At 32.8% G+C, this 21,896-nt stretch overlaps 1 protein-coding gene across 2 annotated transcripts in view; it reads right to left on the minus strand.

Annotated features, from left to right (window-relative positions):
• LOC148608659 (uncharacterized) overlaps positions 1-21,896 on the minus strand; it is a 45,288-nt gene that overhangs the window by 17,165 nt on the left and 6,227 nt on the right. Inside the window, exons 4-16 of one of the 2 annotated variants that reach the window (XM_088545693.1) lie at positions 21,584-21,688; positions 17,608-17,750; positions 16,615-16,714; positions 13,955-14,025; positions 13,408-13,650; positions 12,584-13,082; positions 12,016-12,069; positions 10,508-10,593; positions 9,847-10,083; positions 5,431-5,601; positions 4,998-5,152; positions 1,128-1,734; positions 529-592 (exon numbers count right to left, since the gene is read on the minus strand). In XM_088545693.1, coding sequence (XP_088401819.1) covers positions 529-592; positions 1,128-1,734; positions 4,998-5,152; positions 5,431-5,601; positions 9,847-10,083; positions 10,508-10,593; positions 12,016-12,069; positions 12,584-13,082; positions 13,408-13,650; positions 13,955-14,025; positions 16,615-16,714; positions 17,608-17,750; positions 21,584-21,688 — 2,535 coding nt within the window. Of the gene's footprint in view, positions 1-480; positions 593-1,127; positions 1,735-4,997; positions 5,153-5,430; positions 5,602-9,846; positions 10,084-10,507; positions 10,594-12,015; positions 12,070-12,583; positions 13,083-13,407; positions 13,651-13,954; positions 14,026-16,614; positions 16,715-17,607; positions 17,751-21,583; positions 21,689-21,896 lie in introns of both variants that reach the window. The other variant, XM_088545692.1, reaches the window with a different exon arrangement.

Raw genomic sequence — 21,896 nt, forward strand, 5'->3', positions numbered from 1 at the left:
AAATGAAGGTGAAAATAAAGTTTGATGTTAGTGTCATTTAAAATTAACGATTATAAAAAAAGTCGATTACCAAAATGTTAAAGAGTAACCAGACATGGAAAACAGACATACACAACACAGAACATAAAGTAACAAAATCATACATACAAAGTAACAAAAGTAAATGAGCAACTCGGACTCCACTAAAAACTGGGAGCACGGACCAGGTGCACCATGTTTCCCTTTTATATTGGTAAAATGAATTTGTTTCTTATTCATATTTTGACATTTGTGAATGTGAAGTCTTAATTTCATATAGACATAAAACGGAATATGTGGACAGTCCTTATATCTACATCACTTTAACAAAAGAGTTAATGCTCTTAGTGCCAGCATCGAAATGTCAAATTGCCTATAATTCAACAAGTGATATTTATGGCAAAAATACGAAAGATCTTGTGGCAAGAGAAAAAAAAACCAAGAATCGGAAATATAACTTGCCAACATCATCTGGTTTTTCGGGGTTACCAGGAATAACCATTCCCTTACTTGTCAGTTCTCTACTTCCCGCCTTTTTAAATAAACAAGCTACCACCATAGCCAACAACATTGCCTGTAACCCGAAAATATGGTATGATCATGATAATGGCATTTACAACTATATAGAAGAAATGATTAATGTCGTTTATAGTCAAAAGATTAATCTGCCAGACTTAATTCAGAATGTTTTTGGTCATAGAACAATATTATTCCTGTAAACATAAGCAACATAATTTGACGCTTTTCTGTCAAGATTTCTTTATTCTTGATTTTGAATCTAAATAAATATTGTAGACGAAGCTTTAAATATTTAACATTTAAGAAACATGTTGTTCGTTTTCAAACGTTTTGTGTTTTTTTTTGGTTGTTCCCAACATTTAGATTTTTTATCTTTCTTATTGTTACATATAGTTTTCTTTTGAATATTTTTTTAATCGTTGTCTATAATTTGTCAGAATTCATTTATATATTTTAATTGTATTTTTATCAAATTTAACATATGTTGACCGTCTGTTTTTCACACTCTGCAGGCATCTACTGACTTGTTCAAGGAAATTTCATCTCTGACTTACCCTAACGGGGCTTAAGAATATTACACTGAGACATACCTTGACGGGCTCTAGAAACATTATACTCTGACACACTGCTAAAACAAAGGAAATCATCCATTCTACTGTTTTATCGCTCCCCCATTGTAGCGAATATAAGAACACGAAAGTAGCACTTGCACCCACACATACAAATACCAGGAAGTAGGCAAAGAAAACACTCCACCATGGTAAATGACATCCAGAGTTTTTCTCCCCTTTGAATTTCCGGTTCCGAAATAAGAGAACTAAGATCAAACTTGGTCCTAAGGCAATAAGCGAAGACATCAGGCCGACATAAAACTGTTTGTAATTTAGTTTCAGTGGACCTACACTGATCGTCTGCATCGCTTTATCTTCTGGTGTATCATACCACATTGCAGATGATATCATTGCAAGAAACAGTAGCGCCACTAAACACCAAAGACGCTGTACTCTAGTGAATCTACTGAAATGTGGTCTTTTGAACAAGGATATCCATAGATGATCATCAAATATTTTCTTTTGACTTAGACTGAAAAACAGTGTGTCTGTCTTTACATTTTCAGCATCTAAAGCATCTAAACTCCGCCATGTTTTCCCATCCTCACTGTTTATTGATAACCATTTACCACAAAGAAAAGTATACCTGAAATTCGATAACATTTAAATTAGGAAAGATAAAATTTATTGAAAAAAAATATTTTCTTTAGTCGCGAACCATGAGAGTTATACCGCCTTGAGTTACAAGTTTCATAGAAATTCCATGCCTTCAATTTGACATAATCACTAATAGCATACATAACTTATGTTCATTTCTGTTTACATGTTTACACATAAAGTACTGAAGAACGTCCTGAGCCATATTTGAAAGTGTGCAGTATGTTAGAGGTGTACAAAAAGCTCCATATATACTGCTATATACGTGCGTACCGAATTACTTCCGATATATATCAGTTCAAAAATGCTCAGAGCACAAACACACAAAGCTACTTAAAGGATTGATTTGTTTTGTATTAGTTTTCAATGCTTACGAATTGAACAGAATTAGCCAATTTTATTCAGTTGTTGGGTTTTAACTTCTTAAAATGCTACATCATTTAAGGTAATGCAAATGTCAGGTTTAAGTGTTTGGAATAAACAACTTTTACGACATAAATGTTCACTTGTCTTTTCAATTTGATGCCATTGTTTTTTTTTAATTCAAAGGTAATCATATCACCTTAAACAATAATACGATATGTATATGTGCATGTCAAATCGATCTTAAAACATTATCGGAAAATATACAAACCAAAATATTTTAAAGACAAGCTACAAGTTTCAGCCATTATAATTTTGGGCATAGCTGAACTTATATGGAAAGGTTTAACAGTTCATAGATCTGATTGATAAAAACTTAATCAAGGTAACCATATATATTCAAAAAAATATTTGAACAGCATGAAAGTTATTAGGAAATATGTAACAACTTCAAAAAAATGTTTTATTTTAATACCTCAAAATACATCTTTGAGATTTGTTTTATATTTCTCACATGATTGATTATCAGAAGTATTTGTTTAAAATAATTAAGTAATAACTTATTGAAATGACGTTTTTTTTTAACTCATCCCAAACGTTTGTACCATTGTATGCGCATTGAACAGCGTGAACTTTCGGTTGAATAAACCCTAACACTCAAATGACGATGTCATTTTCCTCGTTTGTCTACCCCGGACTTGACTTTTTATGAGCAACTCGGTGGGTGTTTCTAGAAAAGCAGAGGACGCTTACCCTACCGGTGCACCTGGTCCATGCTCCCAGGTTTTAGTGGAGTCTGAGTTGCTCATTTGCTTTTGTTACTATGTATGTATGATTTTAGTTACTTTATGTTCTTTGTTGTGTATGTCTGTTTTCCATGTCTGGTCTTTGTCCCTTGATTACATTCATTGATTACATTACCGCTATAACATTGGTTCCCTTGATTACTCTTTTAAATAGACAGCAATTAAATATCAGCAAGAAGTTTTATATTTACAAATCACACAAAATATACTGTTTTATTTCAAATATAGAAACAGTTAAATACAACATAGCACGTCTTAATTTGTCATTTGGTTGTTGCGATTTACAGAATAAAATATGTAGATTGAATATAAAGTCTACACTTTGCAATATAATTTGTTCTTGATTTTGTTGAATAAGCAGGGAGATTGATGTATTATAGATTTCACTTAATTCAAGTCTGGATACAGAATTGACGATCACTGCGTATACTTATGGTGTAAGTGCATTTAGTCCAGAAATAAATTCTTTTGTCGGTGTTGTGTTTAGTTGTATCATCCCTCCCATTGGCTGTGTCTTAATTTTATATGGTTTGGTACTTGACAGAAATTATGCGTAGGCAAAGGTAAAAAAAATCAATATAAAAGACAATATCATTGTGTTATATTTCTACCATGATATTACACAATAATTACATAATTTCCCCACTTAAAAGGGTTAACTCATCATTATAAATAAATACATTAAATTTTCATACAAGTTATTTCAGGTAGATCCGCGTCTTTTAATTTACAACTTGTCGGTTAATTGAATTTCTTTTCGTATATGAAATTCCGTTAATAGTTCAACCTAATATGCAAATTAAGTTCTTTACCTAATCGAGTAGTCCTTTCCGGTTTGATGATTTTGCTTGTAGTATTCAAACAAATCGTGAAAGTTTTTTCATTAATGCGACGTTCGTAACTAGATAAGGTGTTATAGGTATATACATCCCCACCCTTCAGCTCTTCACCCTACACCCCGAGTCGGTCCAACCAATCCTAGTTTGCTTGTATTGTTGTACATAGGATAGCATGTTCAATCAGCGTTCAGTGCAGTCCAGATTTACATAAGCCCTTTTTTCGCAATGAACGACGGTTTTTTTGTGTTATCTTTGTGTACGTTATTATAAGAAAACTCGGCAGATTTTTAGGTCCAGGCAGTTCTTAATTTTAATCTTACAAGTGCATCAATCATTGTAAATTGTTGAATAAATAGCGATCTTGTAACGAACGCACAACCCTACACTGTCTTGTTTTTTTTACATTCATAGTAGCCAAGAACAAATTTATATTCGGACGAACGCAATGAGGGAGAAAATAATGTTCGAAGTGCATCATTGTCAATTACAATCAAATAATTCATTAAGTGTTTCCCTTATATCTATATAAGTTATTATAGAAATATTTATATTTCAACCCAGTTCGAAGATTTGTCGATTCCGAAAAAAAAAGAAATAAAACGGATAAAACATATATTGCAGAATACATACAACCTTAAAATTTCTCCAATATGCTTTTGATGATTATGACATGAACTCTTAACACACTGGCAGATACATGTAATGTAATTCCTTGTTTTCATGTCCTATTTATATTTGTTGATACATGTATATAACTTGACTTGTATTAGTTCAAACTATCGTAGTTTGAACGATTAGTTCCTCGATAATATCTGGGAACAAAGTCAAGATAACAAGAATAATAAGAACAAAAGCACATCCTGAACACAGTCAGAATAAAAATGCAAGTCCATGAATTTGTCACAAAATAGCGAACTTAACGTGGCAAACAAATGTAACAATTTGTCGTAAAATAAAACTTATTTTAAGAACTTGAACTGGTATGACGAAAATGAAATATTTCCGTTGTATTAAAAGGTAAAAGCTTATCACAATATACATTTATGTATGTGTGTTCGAGGAAAAATCGTTGAAAGAGAACTTGCCTTAGTTGAACAAAGATAAAACTTGATTCCGTGCGTGACATACAACACTTGGTGATACAGAATTTTCAGTGCCCTCCTTTTGTTGTGTGTTTAGGTTCTTATGAATCCAATCGTCAAGTATAGTTTGCTTTATTTACACTAAACTCAAATATACTATACCTATTTCCATTCTCTGCTTTTATGACAGTAATTTTTCTGAGATGCCAAGCCGTCTTGCCGTCAATATTGTTATGCCATATCTGAACTGAATCTAATTCGCCAAGATCTTTATCAAGTCTCATTTCAAAATGAGATGATGTTCCTCGGCTAAAGTTCTGTTTTAAAAATAATGCATTTCACACGGATTAACGTAATTTGAAATACCTTACAAAACATACGAGAAAAACACTTGAATCAGGCCAATCAGTATTAAAACAGTTGCATTGATGTGTATGTAATATTGGTTTAATACTAGCTTCTTCCTCCAATTAAAACAAAACTTGATAACCTTTGTGTTGTATCCGTAAGTATTTTATAAGCAGATTAATCAAAAATAATACAAAACTCTTTCCAAATAAGAAAAACAGAATATGATTGTATGTATGTAGTTTACCGTCCGTTGGCCGTCTTCTAGCTTTCTTGTGCCGCTTGTTCCATCTTTTCCAATTATATTGATATAAACAGATGATTTTATTTGTTTCGCAGATGTCACCGATGTTTCAACTGCTAAGTAATATGTGACAGATGCTGATGGTTTATTGTTGACTAGTGGTAGAAACTTCCACTGAAATGGATGATAACTTAAAATACTATTAAACCTTTGCATCAATGTTAAAGTTATGTAATGACAAACATTTGTACAAGCTGGTACAACTTTAATAGATATTTCTTATAAGTGCCTTATTACTGTTCTGGTTAAAACTTATGTTGACCTCAAAATAATATTGCGAATTTTTGTTTAAAATCAATTTCTATATGGCAACCCAAAAAGGTTTGTTATAACTTAATAAAAAAATATTTCCTTTGATTATATACAATTTGTCCCTTTGTTGGAGTTCATTCATAATATATTTACTCGTTCGGGCATTATATTTAACCAGATTTTATTCTCGGTGTTTATGTTACTGTTTCTGTCAATACATTTAGTGATTTAATGATAAAGTGCATTTAGTGAATTTATCCGCATCAGTAAAACACCATTCCATCTTTGAAATAATTATTTATGTACCGTATTTGTTGAAACAAATTCCATAAGATGTCATATGACTTGTTTTCCCTTAATGCTGTGGATAACTTAAGTCTGTAAGTATTTCTTCACTCAACTGCCATACACAAAGTAAAACTTTTCTTTGAAATGGTACAAGTGTTATAACTTGAAATATACGTTTGTGAAAATCTACACATTCACAAAGTATGAACAAAACAAACAAAACAAAACAAAAAACAAAACAAACAAAACAAAAAACAAAACGAAACAAAACAAAAAACAAAACGAAACAAAACAAAAGCGTTTTGCACAGTGGCTTTCATAACAATGTCCAAATGTAATAAAGTGTAATCAAGGGAACCAAGGTTATAGCGGTAATCAAAAGAATGTAATCCAGGGACAAAGACCAGACATGGAAAATAGACATACAAAGAACACTGAGTAACTAAAATCATACATACAAAGTAACGAAAGCAAATGAGCAACCTGGACTCCACTAAAAACTTGGAGCATGGACCACGTGCACCTGTAGGATAAGTGTCATCTGCTTTTCTAGAAACACCCGCCAAGTTGCTCATAAAAAGTCATTCTTGAGTACATATATGTTTTCTACATCATTAAATGGTGTTATTCGTCATCGAACTTTGTTCACTTTAAATGTTTTATAAAATCACAGTGTTATTTTGATAGTTAATAGCTGTCAGCATTAGTAGTAGTGATATTTGAAAAAAAAAGAATGTTTCGAAGGTCTTCAAGTTTGTCTTTATAAGTCAGTTTAACGTAAATTACCTGCCATCTAATTAATTGTACAATTAGTTAAACATGTCAAAAGTTCATATGGCTGGTATACCACCCTCTATGCACCTTTAAGTGGCTTAATTGTAATTTAAAACAACGTCATGCAAGCATTATAAGGAAAATTACTGAACTTGTTTGGAATCTTTCTCAACAGTCAGTGTACGAGGATATTTCTTTTAATCGTTATATATATGCAATATTTTGTTCAATGTTGAATCATATGCAAACATTAAAAGACTGGTTAAGTGTAGACACATCATAATGTCAATTTCTTCAAACAATGAAGGTTTTCAGTCTTCACAAAATTAGTGCGGTTCTACTTTGGTCTTTTGTTGATAGGCCTTTCAGATACCAGTATAATTTACAGGTAAAGCCTTTGATTTGGCACTACATGAAATGTGTGTACCGTAAACACCGTTCAAGTTTTTTAAATTTTTTTTATTTAAAGGTAAACTAGAAAAGATTGTTTCGAAATAAAGAAGATTACTTATTGTTTTGTGAAAACTTGTATGTTTACAAAATTGAAAGTTTCAAATAAAACTGGTTCTTCAGTCCGTCACTACAGTTTATTTCCCAAGTCGTAGTTAGTAAAAGTATTTTATTTCCCTGCAATATTAATCCAACCATGTCTCAAGTTTCTAGAAATGATTTAGTTATGTTTAGTATGTATAATAATGTTTTACTCTTGTTTTATACGTCATAAGAACACGATTATAAGATAATGTTGCATCTTTCAACAGGAGATCAAACTATTACCTTACATAATGATTTAAACGTGTAAAATAGGTTCATCCATCAAATGCAAATCGGTTACGACGGCATGGTTGTATTGGTATAACTTTTCATCGAAGGTGGGAAAGATTAGATACTATAAGTAAACATGAATTTCGCGTTTCGTTCCCACTTTCCTGTATGTAAGGAATATCAATTGTACCAATAAAAAAAAACAAAACAAAACAAATAACAAAACAAAACAAATAACCCCCCCCCCAAAAAAAAAAAAAAACAAAAACAAAAACAAAAACAAAAAAAAACCGGATTTATAACATTTATTTGCCACACCTTCACCAAATGTTTCGCTTCTTCATTTTGTTCAATATGATATTTGTGTCAATAACCCTATTTACCGGCTACTGTTTAGAGATTCATTTCCACATAACTGAGTTACTAAATATATGAACTGACATAAAAAATACAAATGTTTAAAATTCATAAATCATTAATATTTATCATTCATTAACTTAAGATAGCCAGTAAACGTTGAAATAGTTTGATAGAATCGGCTACATACTAATATTTCCTTTCTGTATGGGGTCAAATGAATCGGATACATACTAATAATTCCTTTTTGTATGGGAGTTAAATGACATCGTTTAATGAACTTCACCTCCTTTAGGCATAAAACGTCAGAATCATTAATCTAGCAAGATCTTCCTGAACAAATAACCACTTTTGTAATCAGTTTGTTAATTTAAAAACTACTGCATCGTAAGGCGGTTATGAATCATGAAGAAAGCTGATGTGAGATAAAAATCATATTTTATTCTGTTTTTCATTTTTAGATGTAAAAGTACTGTCAAAGTATTTTACTGTGTTTCATATCACCTTCATTTTCACATCCTCGTATCTATTGTAAAACTCCTTGCTTTTATGGCGTACGGGTCGATAATATATTCTTCGAATTTTTTGTGTACTCTTAAATAACTCTTATATATATATATTAATCCAACCACATTCGAAGTTAACCCATTAATACACATGAAAATTTGCAACATAGAAGATTTTCTGGAAATCCTCTATTCAAGTTTATCATCAGAATAAACCAGCATTACAATTTATTTTTCAACCACTTACATGTAATAATTCTATTCCCCATACCCAATTACATCCCGACTGAAAGAGTAATCAATGGAGCCAAGGTTATAGCGGTAATCAAAAGAATGTAATCCAAGGACAAAGACCAGACATGAAAGCTGACATACACAACAAAGAACATAAAGTAACAAGCTGCACCGATAGGGTAAGCGTCCTCTGCTTTTCTAGAAACACCCGCCGAGTTGCTCATAAAAAATCAAGTCCGGGGTAGAAAAACATTGTACATTGTTTGTATTGCAAAAAAGAGAGTTCACCTACAGTAGATACAATAAGTAGTTCTTGGAAGAGATTTTAATGAAGAGAAAACTAATTCAAATCATCTTCCAATTATGCTGGAACAACATATTTGTCAGGTGTTGACGCGATTTAAAAAAAGGTCGGCATTCCAATGGGAACAAAGTGTGCTCCTCCACTGCTGACATTTTCTACACTGTTATGAGGCTGATTTTATAGCTGATCTGATCTTAAAGAAGGACCAACGTTTAGCTAGATAATATTATCTTAATTTCTTCTATAAAGATGATATATTTTCGTTAAACAATTCTAGCTTTGGGGATTTGATAAATCGCATCTACCCAAAACAACTTGAGATTAAGGATATTCAGACACTGTGGAGTCACTGTTATATCTTGACCTACTTTTAAGTATCGATGGTAAAGGAAAACAATTGATTAATCTATACGACAAACGCGATGACTTTTCATTCCGTATTGTCAACTTTCCTGTCATTTCTGACAACATCCCTTCAGTACCTGGGTAAGGAGTATTTGTATCACTTATAACTTATAAGTTATACCAGAGTTTTTGTCGAAACTACGCATACTTTTTGTATTGCGCTAAACATTAAACAATTAGGCTTCTGGAATACTACCAAAGTTTTATGGTCGTCATCATGAAGTCGAAGATCGTTACGGTGTATCCATCTGCGCCACGAAAACTGGCTTCTGCAACGAGTCATTGTTTTCCATTCCTCTTTCGTTTAATTCTGTGGGTGTTTCTAAAACTAAAAAGAACAGATGACGCTTACCATACTGGTGCACCTGGTTCATGCTCCCAGTTTGTAGTTCTACACATATGAAAAACATATGAGGAACGTATGTTACAGTGTTCTTATCACTGTATTTACAATGAGTTTCAGTGCAAACTTACCATTAGTTCGTCGGTCTTATCCAATCGATGAAGTAATACTGTCAGTAAGGCAACAATTACAAGGATAGTAATTATAGCTGCCAGGGCATGGGGTGTCTCCTCAATAGACGATGTAAAATTAGCAAACAGTGCTGAAAAGTCGATTGTAGTAGGACCAATAAAAAACATATCAGCCGAAAATGTCCCAAAGAAATGACTCTTGAACAGGATTTGTCCCTCGCTGTCAACTCCAACATCCTGTAAAATCCATGACAAGTAGGTTATATAAATAACAGGCTTATACGTTATATAAATAATAATGCATAGCAGAACTGCTTTGCACTGATTTTCCCAACACGTAGAACAGGCCACTTAACAAGTGTTTAAGTACAGACATCAAACGATTCACCACGAGTAAACATGTCCATACAATGGTAGGACGGTTAATACTTTGACTGACATACACGTAAAATATTTTGAAGACAGTAATTCATAAACCAAAAGTTCTAAGAATAAATCTCTAATGACACGAGCATTAAAATTTGTATTCACTAAAACTCATTAAATTCTGTGCAAAATTAACGAAAAACATATCCAAAATATTTTAGCATCCGTTATTTTTATATAAATGCCCCTGAAATACAGTAACAAATGTGACCAAAAGAAAGACAGAGGTCGTTACCTTCAGTTTCTTACTACTTTGCCATTTTTTGCCGTTCTCATCGAGAGTCTGTATACTTAGCATGCTTGCTTTGAATTGATGTTTGACTGCAAATATCAGTAGAAATGAATGTTTTATATCTTACTAGTCATTCTCATACAAATGAAGAATTCAGTATGAAGTTTCAATATTTTGTTTTTACTTAAAAACAAAAGTGATATTTTAGTTTTGTCCTATCGTATCATGAACTCGTGGATCGTTATGTTGTATCCATCTGCACCATGAAAACGGGTCATAGTTTTCGTTTCCTCGTTTGTCTACCCCGGACTTGACTTTTTATTTATCGGCGGGTGTTTCTAGAAAAGCAGAGAACGCTTACACTACCAGTGCACCTGGTCTATGCTCCCAGTTTTTAGTGGAGTCCGAGTTGCTCATTAGCTTATGTTACTTTGTATGTATGATTTTAGTTACTTTATGTTCTTTGTTGTGTATGTCTGTTTTTCATGTCTGGTCTTTGTCCCTGAATTACATTCTTTTGATTACCGATATAACCTTGGTTCCCTTGATTACTCTTTATCATAAAAGCAGTACAAAATCATGTCGAAAAACAGAAAGTTCTAACTAAATATCTGAAGTATATATATAAATATACGTTTTGTTAAGTCTAGTCACGTTACTCCATTGTTTTACGAGATTTAAAGATCGTTAAATTCAGTATTAAAATAAAACATCGTTTAGAGTACAAATACCGGTAAAATATCAAATTATTTCTACAAGATAAAACTATTGATTATAAAAAGCAGTAAATGGAAGGTTGTTTCGAGATCACAGAAATAAACAATAAAATGCAGATCGGTCAAGAAATTTCTACACGTTCTACACATGAACTCGAGTAAGAAAAACGAACCTTACAATCACTATTGGCTCTGTATTTTTATTCATATCATTGTAGCATTCTTGTGATAATATATGTATTAACATGCTATAATGGATAAGGGAAACAAACACTGCATGACAACATTACTTCAAAAAACAATGACCTAATACTGATTTTATCCTGCCATGAACAATGAAAAAAAGATACGAAAAATGGATATTGTGAATATTTCAAAAATACAACACCACCACCGGGATTAAAAAACATCAGCTGAAGATCACCCATGGGTTTTCAATTAACGACGAGAAAACTCCCGCGCAACTGGACAACTTAAACACAGGTACGGCGAACTAGTTGCCTCTATAAAATCATACTCTTTACTCTATATATTGTATGTAATTGCAAACTGAATATAGACAAATAAGTTAAAGTATAACAATCCTTATTGTGCCCAGCCAAACAGATTTTGTAAATATTACACCAATGCTACGAGTACTCAAACTAATAGGTAATTTATGTATTCATCGATGTAGCGCAGTCAAAAACTTCAACACAGCTTGTATTTGCATTTTAAGATGATGACTCAAGGGTAATAGTAGAACATCTGAATTTTTTATAAAATTAAAGAGAAAAGAATTGTTGTATATCATACCTAAGGACAGACCACTGCGTTTTTTTCTCCGTTTAGCTGTGTCCGCTCTGTCATCTATAATTAGGTTATATGTAGTTGTTTATTATTTGGTAAAGAAGATGCACAATGAACAATGAATTTAATAATTATCAAAACAATGGTCTTGGTATGACAATAATATCAGAGTGATTGACTCCTTACCCAATCAAAACAATGGTCTTGGTATGACAATAATATCAGAGTGATTGACTCCTTACCCAATCAAAACAATGGTCTTGGTATGACAATAATATCAGAGTGATTGACTCCTTACCCAATCAAAACAATGGTCTTGGTATGACAATAATATCAGAGTGATTGACTCCTTACCCAATCAAAACAATGGTCTTGGTATGACAATAATATCAGAGTGATTGACTCCTTACCCAATCAAATAAACCAATTAGTTAATCAATGAATTAAACAACACACAAAATCAAATGAATTTGAAAAGTCATAAATAAAAGTTTATATTTTCTCCTACATGATAAATGTCACATGCATTCACAATTTACAATATTCATTAACACAAATATATTACAGTTTGTACCTTCACAGCTTGCTGTTATATAAACTGGTTTAAACGATCTGGAACTCTTTTCTTCTGCTTCTAATGTGATTCTTAAAATCTGATCCTTATATGATGCTCTCAGGTCTAAGGGATGTTTATCCATGATTCTACTCTTACCCTTAGTCTGTACCCACATATCAAAGTCAAACTGGTCAGGATATCCATTGTACCTACCATACATGTCACAAATTTTTAACGACGTCAACTTAATTTCTATCATCATCCCTGACGCAGTTTCATTTGTATCGAAGTGACTCATATAAACTCCGGTATCGGCCCTCGATTCCACCATATCATCAAAGGGCAAAGCTTCAGACTTCTTACCACCGCCTATGAATATTTCAAGTGGATCATCCCCATCTTTTATGTCTTTTTCTTTCTTTCCATTCTTGTCCTGAACCTGAAGTTTAACTACAGATATCCCAATTGATTCGGGGTTATCAACGTGTCGATAAGGACTTTCTCTGTAGGCCACGACCTATTAGTAGAAATGGAAAGCAAATGCAGAAATGTACTGTGGCATATGATGTCCATTTTTTCATAATGCCTGTACAACAAAACCTTCTATACTCAGTACAATCAGACTTATTGTTCGCTTATGATAGATGCTAACGACAGAAATACGGGTCGGATTCAAAAGTGCTCTCAAAACTGTCGTTATTCAGACAAACAAGAGAAAAACAGTAAAAATACATGTCATATATCTTTTATTTTTACTTAAAGAAAAATCAAGTTAAATTTTATAATGAAAAAAAAAATCATTTTCTAGCACTCGTTAACATCGTTAGTGATTCAGTACTTACATTAATTGTAACATTTTTCTTCCGTTTCTTGTCCTGGAATGTTTCGTAATATGGTAGAGAAAATCCACCATCTCTTCCGGAATATGTAAGAGGCAAATTACGTCCCTTAGCTTTCATAACTCTTACAGACATATCGGCTGTGTCTATTGCTGCCGAATCAGAATTGTCCGTCGACCGTTTGTCCACCATAAGGTTAGTCATAATTAGCAAGTTTTCTTCTGCTTTAATAACGGCTTCCTTTAACTGCATTTACGTAATTAAGTGAATCTATCATTTTTTATAAAAGAATATAGGTATATTACACCATGAAATGGTATAATTGTATAACAATTTAATAAGCCAATAAATAAGCTTATATGCTTATAATTACATGTTTTCATCACTTACATATTCTTTTAAGTGACAATGTGGTATGATTGCCAATGAGATAGTAATCCATCAAATGATAAGCAACAAAAAATAAACTTCTTTAAGAAATATTTCTTAAATAACCGTTGTGATTGAATAGTTTACGTTATAAAGACAACGAAAACACTACGACAATTACCTCGTCTGAAGTCATGGAGTTTTCTGCTTGCATTGTTCCTTGTAAAATATCTGTTGTCATTTCTGTAATATCTGTGCAACAGAAAAAAGGACATGATAGAAATTAAATCAATCAAGACATTAAAATAATCAAATATTGATTAATAGATAAAGAAACAAATCTTTCTGGATATTTGTTTGTATGTACACAGGTACATGTATGGTTAGGCAATAATTTCTGTCGATAATACACGTTTGTCTTTTCAAAAATAAAACTATATTGGCCTGAAATGCCACCAATGAGAATGAACATTTCCTGGTTTATAGATATACAAGAATCTTTTAATATGATCAAAACTTATATATAACCATGCAAAATGTGACGGAAACACACAGAGAAATATTAATGCTTAACATTGTGTTATTTTGGCGAATATTTACATGCTATGTGGAATATGTATTATGAGTTATAAATCTCTTAAAGTACCGAACCATTTATCAATCGAATCTGGTATATAGATCTGGTCCCAGTCTCAGGGAACTGAAATAATTATTAAGTTCTAATCATTCATTCAACTTTGTGACGTCATACAGTCTTAAAGATGTGTGTAGATTTATCACAGGTTTTTTAAAATATTCTCAGACTAAAGAAAGAGTAATCAAGGGAACCAATGTTATAGCGGTAATCAAAAGAATGTAATCCAGGGACAAAGATCAGACATGGAAAATGGACATTCACAACAAAGAACATAAAGTAACTAAAATCGTACATACAAAGTAACAAAAGTAAATGAGCAACTCGGACTCCACTAAAAACTGGGAGCATGGACCAGGTGCACCGGTAGGGTAAGCGTCCTCTGCTTTTGTAGAAACACCCGCCGAGTTGCTCAGAAAAAGTCAAGTCCGGGGTAGACAAACGAGGAAAGGAAAACTATGACCCGTTGAATACATCAGTTTTCATGGTGCTGATGGATACACCATAACGATCCACGAGTTCATGATGACGACCATAAAACTTCTGTAGTGATGACTTCAATCTTGTAGCAACATAACCCTGTTCCAGAAGCCTATTTGTTAGAGTTCTAGCGCGATACAAAAAGTCTGCGTAGTTTCGGCAAGCTTTGGCATTACGTATGAGTTGTGATATAAACACTCCATACGCAGGAGCCGTAGGGATGTTGCCACAGATGAAAGGAAAATTAACAATTCTGAATGAAAAGTCATCACGTTTGTCGTAAAGTTTGGTCAATAGTTTTCCTTTACCATCGATTTCTAAGTGTAGGTCAAGATATGAGGCTGACTTCACAGTGTCTGTAGTATCCTTTATCTCAAGTTTTTTTGGGTAGATGCGATGTATCAAATCCCCAAAATTAGGATTGTTTAAAGATAATACGTCATCTATATAACGGAAACTGTGATTGAAGGATCTAGCCAAACTATATTCTTTCTTTCTGATCAGATCAGCTATAAAGTCAGCCTCAACAGAATAAAGGAATAGGTCAGGAAGTAAAGGAGCACAATTTGTTTCCATTGGAATGCCGACCGTTTGTTGAAAAACACGTTCACCACAATGGACAAATATGTTATCGATTAAAAATTCCAGCATTTTGTAAACATCTTCTTCTGTATATTTGGGAGATGATTTGGAAATATTTCTAACAAAGTATGAGGAATCTCTACCAAGAACTATATATTTGTATCTAGGTGTACCATCTTTTTTGGAAAAACAATGATGTATAATGATTTTAAGTAGGGCTTTTAACTGAATATGGGGAATAGAAGTATACATCATAGGTTTTAATGCTATTATATTCATATAATAGTCTTGAACTGATTGTCTCTAAAAGATCTTTCGAATTTTTCAGGATCCACATTGAATTAATACCACTACGGGAGTAACAAGTGTTGTGGTAAGACTGTAGACCCTCTTTGACAGTTGTGAGTATAGAAGTTAAAAGTTTTGAAAGAGGTTTGGTGGTACATTTTGCAGATCCAGCTATGAAACGTTGTTTATGTGGATTCGTGTGAAGTTTAGGAATCCAGTACATAGACGGTAAATAACAATCATCGTCCTTGGTAGAGAGACCAAAAGACGATAGCACAGATTTATGGTTTTCCACATTCTCTTCTTTGAAGAGAGTGGTAGCAGTGTAGGTCTTATCACTGCTATTATTTTCTACGTCTACCTCTGATAATAAACATTGGATATAAAACGTTTTGCAGACAAAAATAATGTTGTTTTGGGCTTTGTCTGCTGGTACGACAACATACTTGTCATGTATAGTAGACAATGTTTTTGCTACATCGGGGTCTTTGAAAACTGATGTAGCCTTGGCACTCATTGACCTACTTAAAACCTTCATTCGTTTCAAAATTAAAAACCTCTCGGCTTTTAACCACTCTGACAGAGAATCAATGTCTTCTTGTTCTCGTTTTATCCATTTTCGTGCATAGTCCTCGACGGCATCCATAAGAACTTATAATTCCAATTTATGGAGCGTGGTTCACGGTACTTGGGATCTTTAGAAAGGATATTACGTAGAGTTTCGTTTTCGATAATGGTAAAATCTCCCGTAACGCCGTGACCAGAAGGACCATATTTGAATGGAGAAGTTTTGCAAGTAATCATTTTATAAGAACAGTATAACTTTTTTGGCCACCTGCTTTTTTTTTATTACAAACCTTGAGTTAAACCAAACAAGTCAACTGTTCCTTCATCTGCTAAGATGTCAGTGTTTTCTATTAACGTTATAAGATTTCTTGTTATTTCGTTCGTTGTTTCCTGTAATTATCAATGATAATAACTTGATCAACTTGATAGCTTGCAACTTTTATAGAAATATGCATTTATTGGTTATATAGAGTTTACATTATCTTTGACAAATCCTAATTTCAAGGATAACTCACGTTTCATATACCGAGGGGAAATTCATGAGAAGGATAACACACCATTTCATCCCCTGGCCGGAATCTTTACAGAGACTACACATGATGTTTATAAGTAAATACAAATGAAACAAACGTGTTTGACTTTCATATGTAAACTTCACCCATTTTTGTTATATATACGAAAATCTGAAAAACAAGGACGCATATATTTTAAAGTTAACCCTTTACGTTAGTAAGATCACACGCCTTAACAGACTTTCAAATCACCAAACTTGACTGGAACGGACATGCTAACCTTTCCGAGAACCTGATATCATTTGTTTGAGTTTTCATTGCAAGTGCTATAGTCTTCTGTGTGTAGCTCAATTTTGTTACATTCATTTTTATATGTAATTTTATTTATGATTCTATTGTTCACATTGTCTGTTTGGGTTGTCCACATTTTTCTTTTATTTTCACATGTGATTATGTTGCATTCAGGTTTTTCTTATTTGTCTTTTTTTGTTGATGCTTTGGCGTATTGTTTTGGATCTTTAATTATCATAATCAATATTCTCAAGGCCTTTGAGTAATCTCTTGGTACTCGATATGAAAAATGTACAATTCAATAATCGTCAAATTTCAGAGAAACGAGAAGGTTATTAATTTTGTTTTGTTTTGTTTTATTTTGCTTTTGTTTTTGTTTGGTTTTGTTTTTGTTTTTGTTTTGTTATTGATATGTTGACGTTGACAATTGTAGTTTACAGGTAGAGGTTAGTATATGAAGATTTATATGTTTCTACTCACCACAGAATCTTTGATACCACTGTACGATACTCTAAGTTGATTATCCATCATTGCTTGTGCCTCTGATGTAAATGCTTTAGCTTGGTTTAAGTCAGAGTTTGACAATTGGTTTACTACTCTTGTGTTTAGTTCTGTCAATGCACCTAGATATATATATATGGTTATATTATACTTCATACAAAAATCTTGAATTTTGATTAGGTAATGGGCGATGAGTTATTTTAGTCTGTTCCCTTCACATCCCTATTTGCCCCAACCCACTGAACAGTGATTGGTGGATCAATATATCATCCGACGGCAACGATATATCACACGATTTAATCATCCTCAAGAATATATCACCCTCGACGTCACGATATATCACCCTCTTCTAGGACACACTATCCTCTCGTATTCAGTATAATATAACACATACTGCCTATAGTAGAGGCTGTTACACATCGTATCATACTCTGTAAATATATCGCCCTCTCATGTAATATACTTACATCGTGTGATAGTACAGCGTAACACCCTCTACTACAGGCAGTATGTGTATAATAACAGCTCTTATAAACTTCCCATTCGCACCATATTCCATCCCTCCCGACATAGAAATCACCACCCATTTTTCTTTTGTTACTTTTTATGTATTATATTGGTTAATGTTTGTTCTTTGTGGTGTTTGTATGACTTCCGTCTCTGGGTATTGTCCCTGGATTACATTCTTCTTATTTCCGCTAGAATCATGGTTCCCTTCATTACTCCAAAGAATCCCAATTGCATTTTTTATCAAATATTAAATTATCAATTTGCATTTTATATGTGTACATTCCGTAACATGAAACTGTTATTTTGAGTAAAATTTAATACTTGTTTCATATCAATAAATATTTATAAATATAAATTCCATAGGAACTTTACAATGTAAAATGACAAACACAAATAAATATTAAATTGTTTATTCTGGACACATATTTTTTTGAATTTTAATAGCATTATACTTGTATCAAAGTTCTCTTGGTTGATGAATTTCTGGAATTCTAACTCCATCTTTTATAAGAGTAATCAAGGGAACCAAGGTAATCGAAATAATGTAATCCAGGGACAAAGATCAGACATGAAAAACAGACATACACAACAAAGAACATAGAGTAACTAAAATCATACATACAAACTAACAAAAGCAAATGAGCAACTCGGACTCCACTGAAAACTGGGAACATGGACCAGGCGCACCGGTAGGGTAAGCGTCCTCTGCTTTTGTAGAAACAACCGCCGAGTTGCTCATAAAAAGTCAAGTCCGGGATAGACGAAAGGTAAAGTCTCGTTAAAGTACCTTAAGACTGAGTGACATGAAATTGTTTTAGGCAAACAATTGTTGAAATAAATGATTGGTTGTATAGGTATGAAATATTTGTTGATACATGTATTAATGTATTCCATGCCAACAGAGAAAATTCAGTTAAACACAAGTATTCCATGTCAATAGAGACAATTCAGTTAAAATACAAGTATTCCAAGTCAACAGAGACAATTAAGCTAAAAAACAAATATTCAATATCTACAGCGTCAATGCAGGTAAGATAAAAGTGTTCCATGTCAACGTGGACAACTCAGGTAAAATACAAGTATTCCATGTCAAGAGAGGCTATTCATAAAAAATACAAGTAATTGGAGTCAACAGAGAACAATCATGTAAGATTCAAATATTCCATTTTAGCAGGGGCAATTCAGGTAGGATTCAAGGATTCCATGTTAACAGAAACAAATCAAGTAAGATACAAGTATTCCATGTAAACAGAGACAAATAAGGTACAATGAAGATATTCTATATTAACAGATACAGTTCAGGTAAAATACAATTACTCCATGTCAACAGAGATAATTCATGAATGATACAAATTTTCCATGGCGGCAGAGTGAAAGAGTAATCAAGGGAACCAAGGTTATAGCGGTAATCAAAAGAATGTAATCCAGGGACAAAGACCAGATATGGAAAACAGACATACACAACAAAGAACATAAAGTAACTAAAATCATACATACAAAGTAACAAAAGTAAATGAGCAACTCGGACTCCACTAAAAACTGGGAGCATGGACCAGGTGCACCGGTAGGGTAAGCGTCCTCTGCTTTTCTAGAAACACCCGCCGAGTTGCTCATAAAAAAATCCAGTCCAGGGTAGACAAACGAGGGAAGGAAAACTATGTATAATGCAAGTATTCATTGTTAGCAGAGACAATTCAGAAAGAATCAATGATTATGTGTTAACAGAGACAATTCGGGTAAAGGAAGTGTATCTTATGTCAACAGGGACAACTTATGTGAGTGTGTTATATATTTTAACATAGACCATTCAGGTACAATACAAATAGTTCAAGTCAACGGAGACAACTCAGGTAAAAAGATGTGCAAATTTGCTTTTGTCTTAACAAAATGGATCAACCAGGAATCATATTCAGTTGTCGATGGCAGTATTATCTCTTCAATGAGAAAAACAACATATTTGGTATAAATTATATAGTTACCATGTTCTCTCTGATTTATTTAAAATACAATAAGAAGGAACTGCATTTCCTTCTGGTTGACTTGTTTTATTTTCATGAAACCGAGAGAAATCATCGTATTTCAATAAAACGGGAAAATAAAAGGAGATACTGCCCTAGTAACTTTGTCTGATGTAATTATTATTTGTTTTGTAACTATTTATTAATTCAAGAAGGTACATATCAGTCAAAGATACAAAGCATCGCATGAAACACTTTGAAAATAGAGAATTTTGCATTTATTTACAATGGTTATGCTACTTGTTTAGCACATAACAGCAAACAGTTTTTTATACATTCTCTTTGTTTTTGGGACACATATTTAATATTCAGATTTTCTACTCCAATACCTGTATTGTATTATGTTTGCTTTTGAGGTCACACAATTCCCAAAATGCATGTTTAGAGTACAAAATTTCTGTGAAAACATAATACAGTTCTAACGATCAGGTATTATCTATACCTTGCCATAATAGTACGTGGGCCAAGATAATCTCTATGCAACACCCCCCCACCCCCACCCACCCACACACATACACTCATCAACCAAAATATGATTTTCAGGTACCCATATATCTTCCATTTACGAACTTTTTTTGTCTCATAAAAACCTTAAGCATCTGAAGCATTTTTCAATTTCTTTTTGGCCATTTTTTATACCTCGTCGACGAAAAAATCCCTTGTTTACGTTTTTTTTTTATTCTTCGGACTTCTACAATGATACTAAGAAAGTTGCAGTAACACAGAGTTTTAGGGTAAAACGAAAACAAATATACCCCTACCCCACCGAAAAATCGTTTAAATATTTTTTCCCTTCGCTACACGATGATACATAAATTTATTTAGTATGTTCACATAAGCAGTCTCTAAATTCTAGTCTTATTTACCCAGTTGGGTACAAATATTTGCTTATACTGAAAAAGAATCCAAGCGAAAACAGCATAGTCATAATTTTAGATCGTCAGTATAAAAGCAATTTTAAACATTGTTTATTGTTTGTCTGGAAGCAGTTTTGGTCGTACGTGTATTTGTATCAATTGGGAACTAATTAATTGTAAATGATATATGTAGTCATAAGACGTAGTTTCCTGGTTTCTTAAAAACAGGGTATACTACACAAGTTAATAGTAATTACAACAATGTCAAATGTCCAATGTTGTGATTTTTGTTCAAATTTCTTTTAAGCAATATAGTCTTTTTCGCATACATGTATGAGCAAACATTCTTTTTTATTTCCTGTTAATTTGAAATTAGACTGATTGAGTTACATTCGAATATATGATTACAATGAAATCTCTTGTCAGAAAAGTTTGTATTTGGTGTTTTGAGTTCTTACTTTTCGGTTACTTACGTTTTAAATAATGTTTTTGTGTACACTTTGCGGATAAAAACATGATTATGTTTTGTGCAAATTTGCAAGTATCTGGATACATTTTTACTCTACTTACTTCCAGCACAAGTTGAACCAGTAAATCCTTGTTTACATATACATGCACCCTCGTCATCGCAGTCTGCATCATTTAAACAGCCATACATAGCTTCGCACGGATTAACTAAAAATTATATAGATAAATTAACATTGAACATTTAAGTATAAGGTCCGGATAATTTCTACCGTTTTTATCGATTCCAAAGATGTTGGTAGCTTTGCAATCTTAATGTTACAATCAAAAGTTCTGTAAATATTTCAAACATCGTAGGTTATAGTTTAACACATGTCAAATGCAGACAGTCAAGTTACTACTTCAATCTTAATTTTGA

The sequence above is a fragment of the Perna viridis genome, chromosome 9, assembly GCF_037379345.1.
Source record: "Perna viridis isolate PV_CMFRI_1.1 ecotype Kerala chromosome 9, ASM3737934v1, whole genome shotgun sequence".
NCBI lineage: Eukaryota > Metazoa > Mollusca > Bivalvia > Mytilida > Mytilidae > Perna > Perna viridis.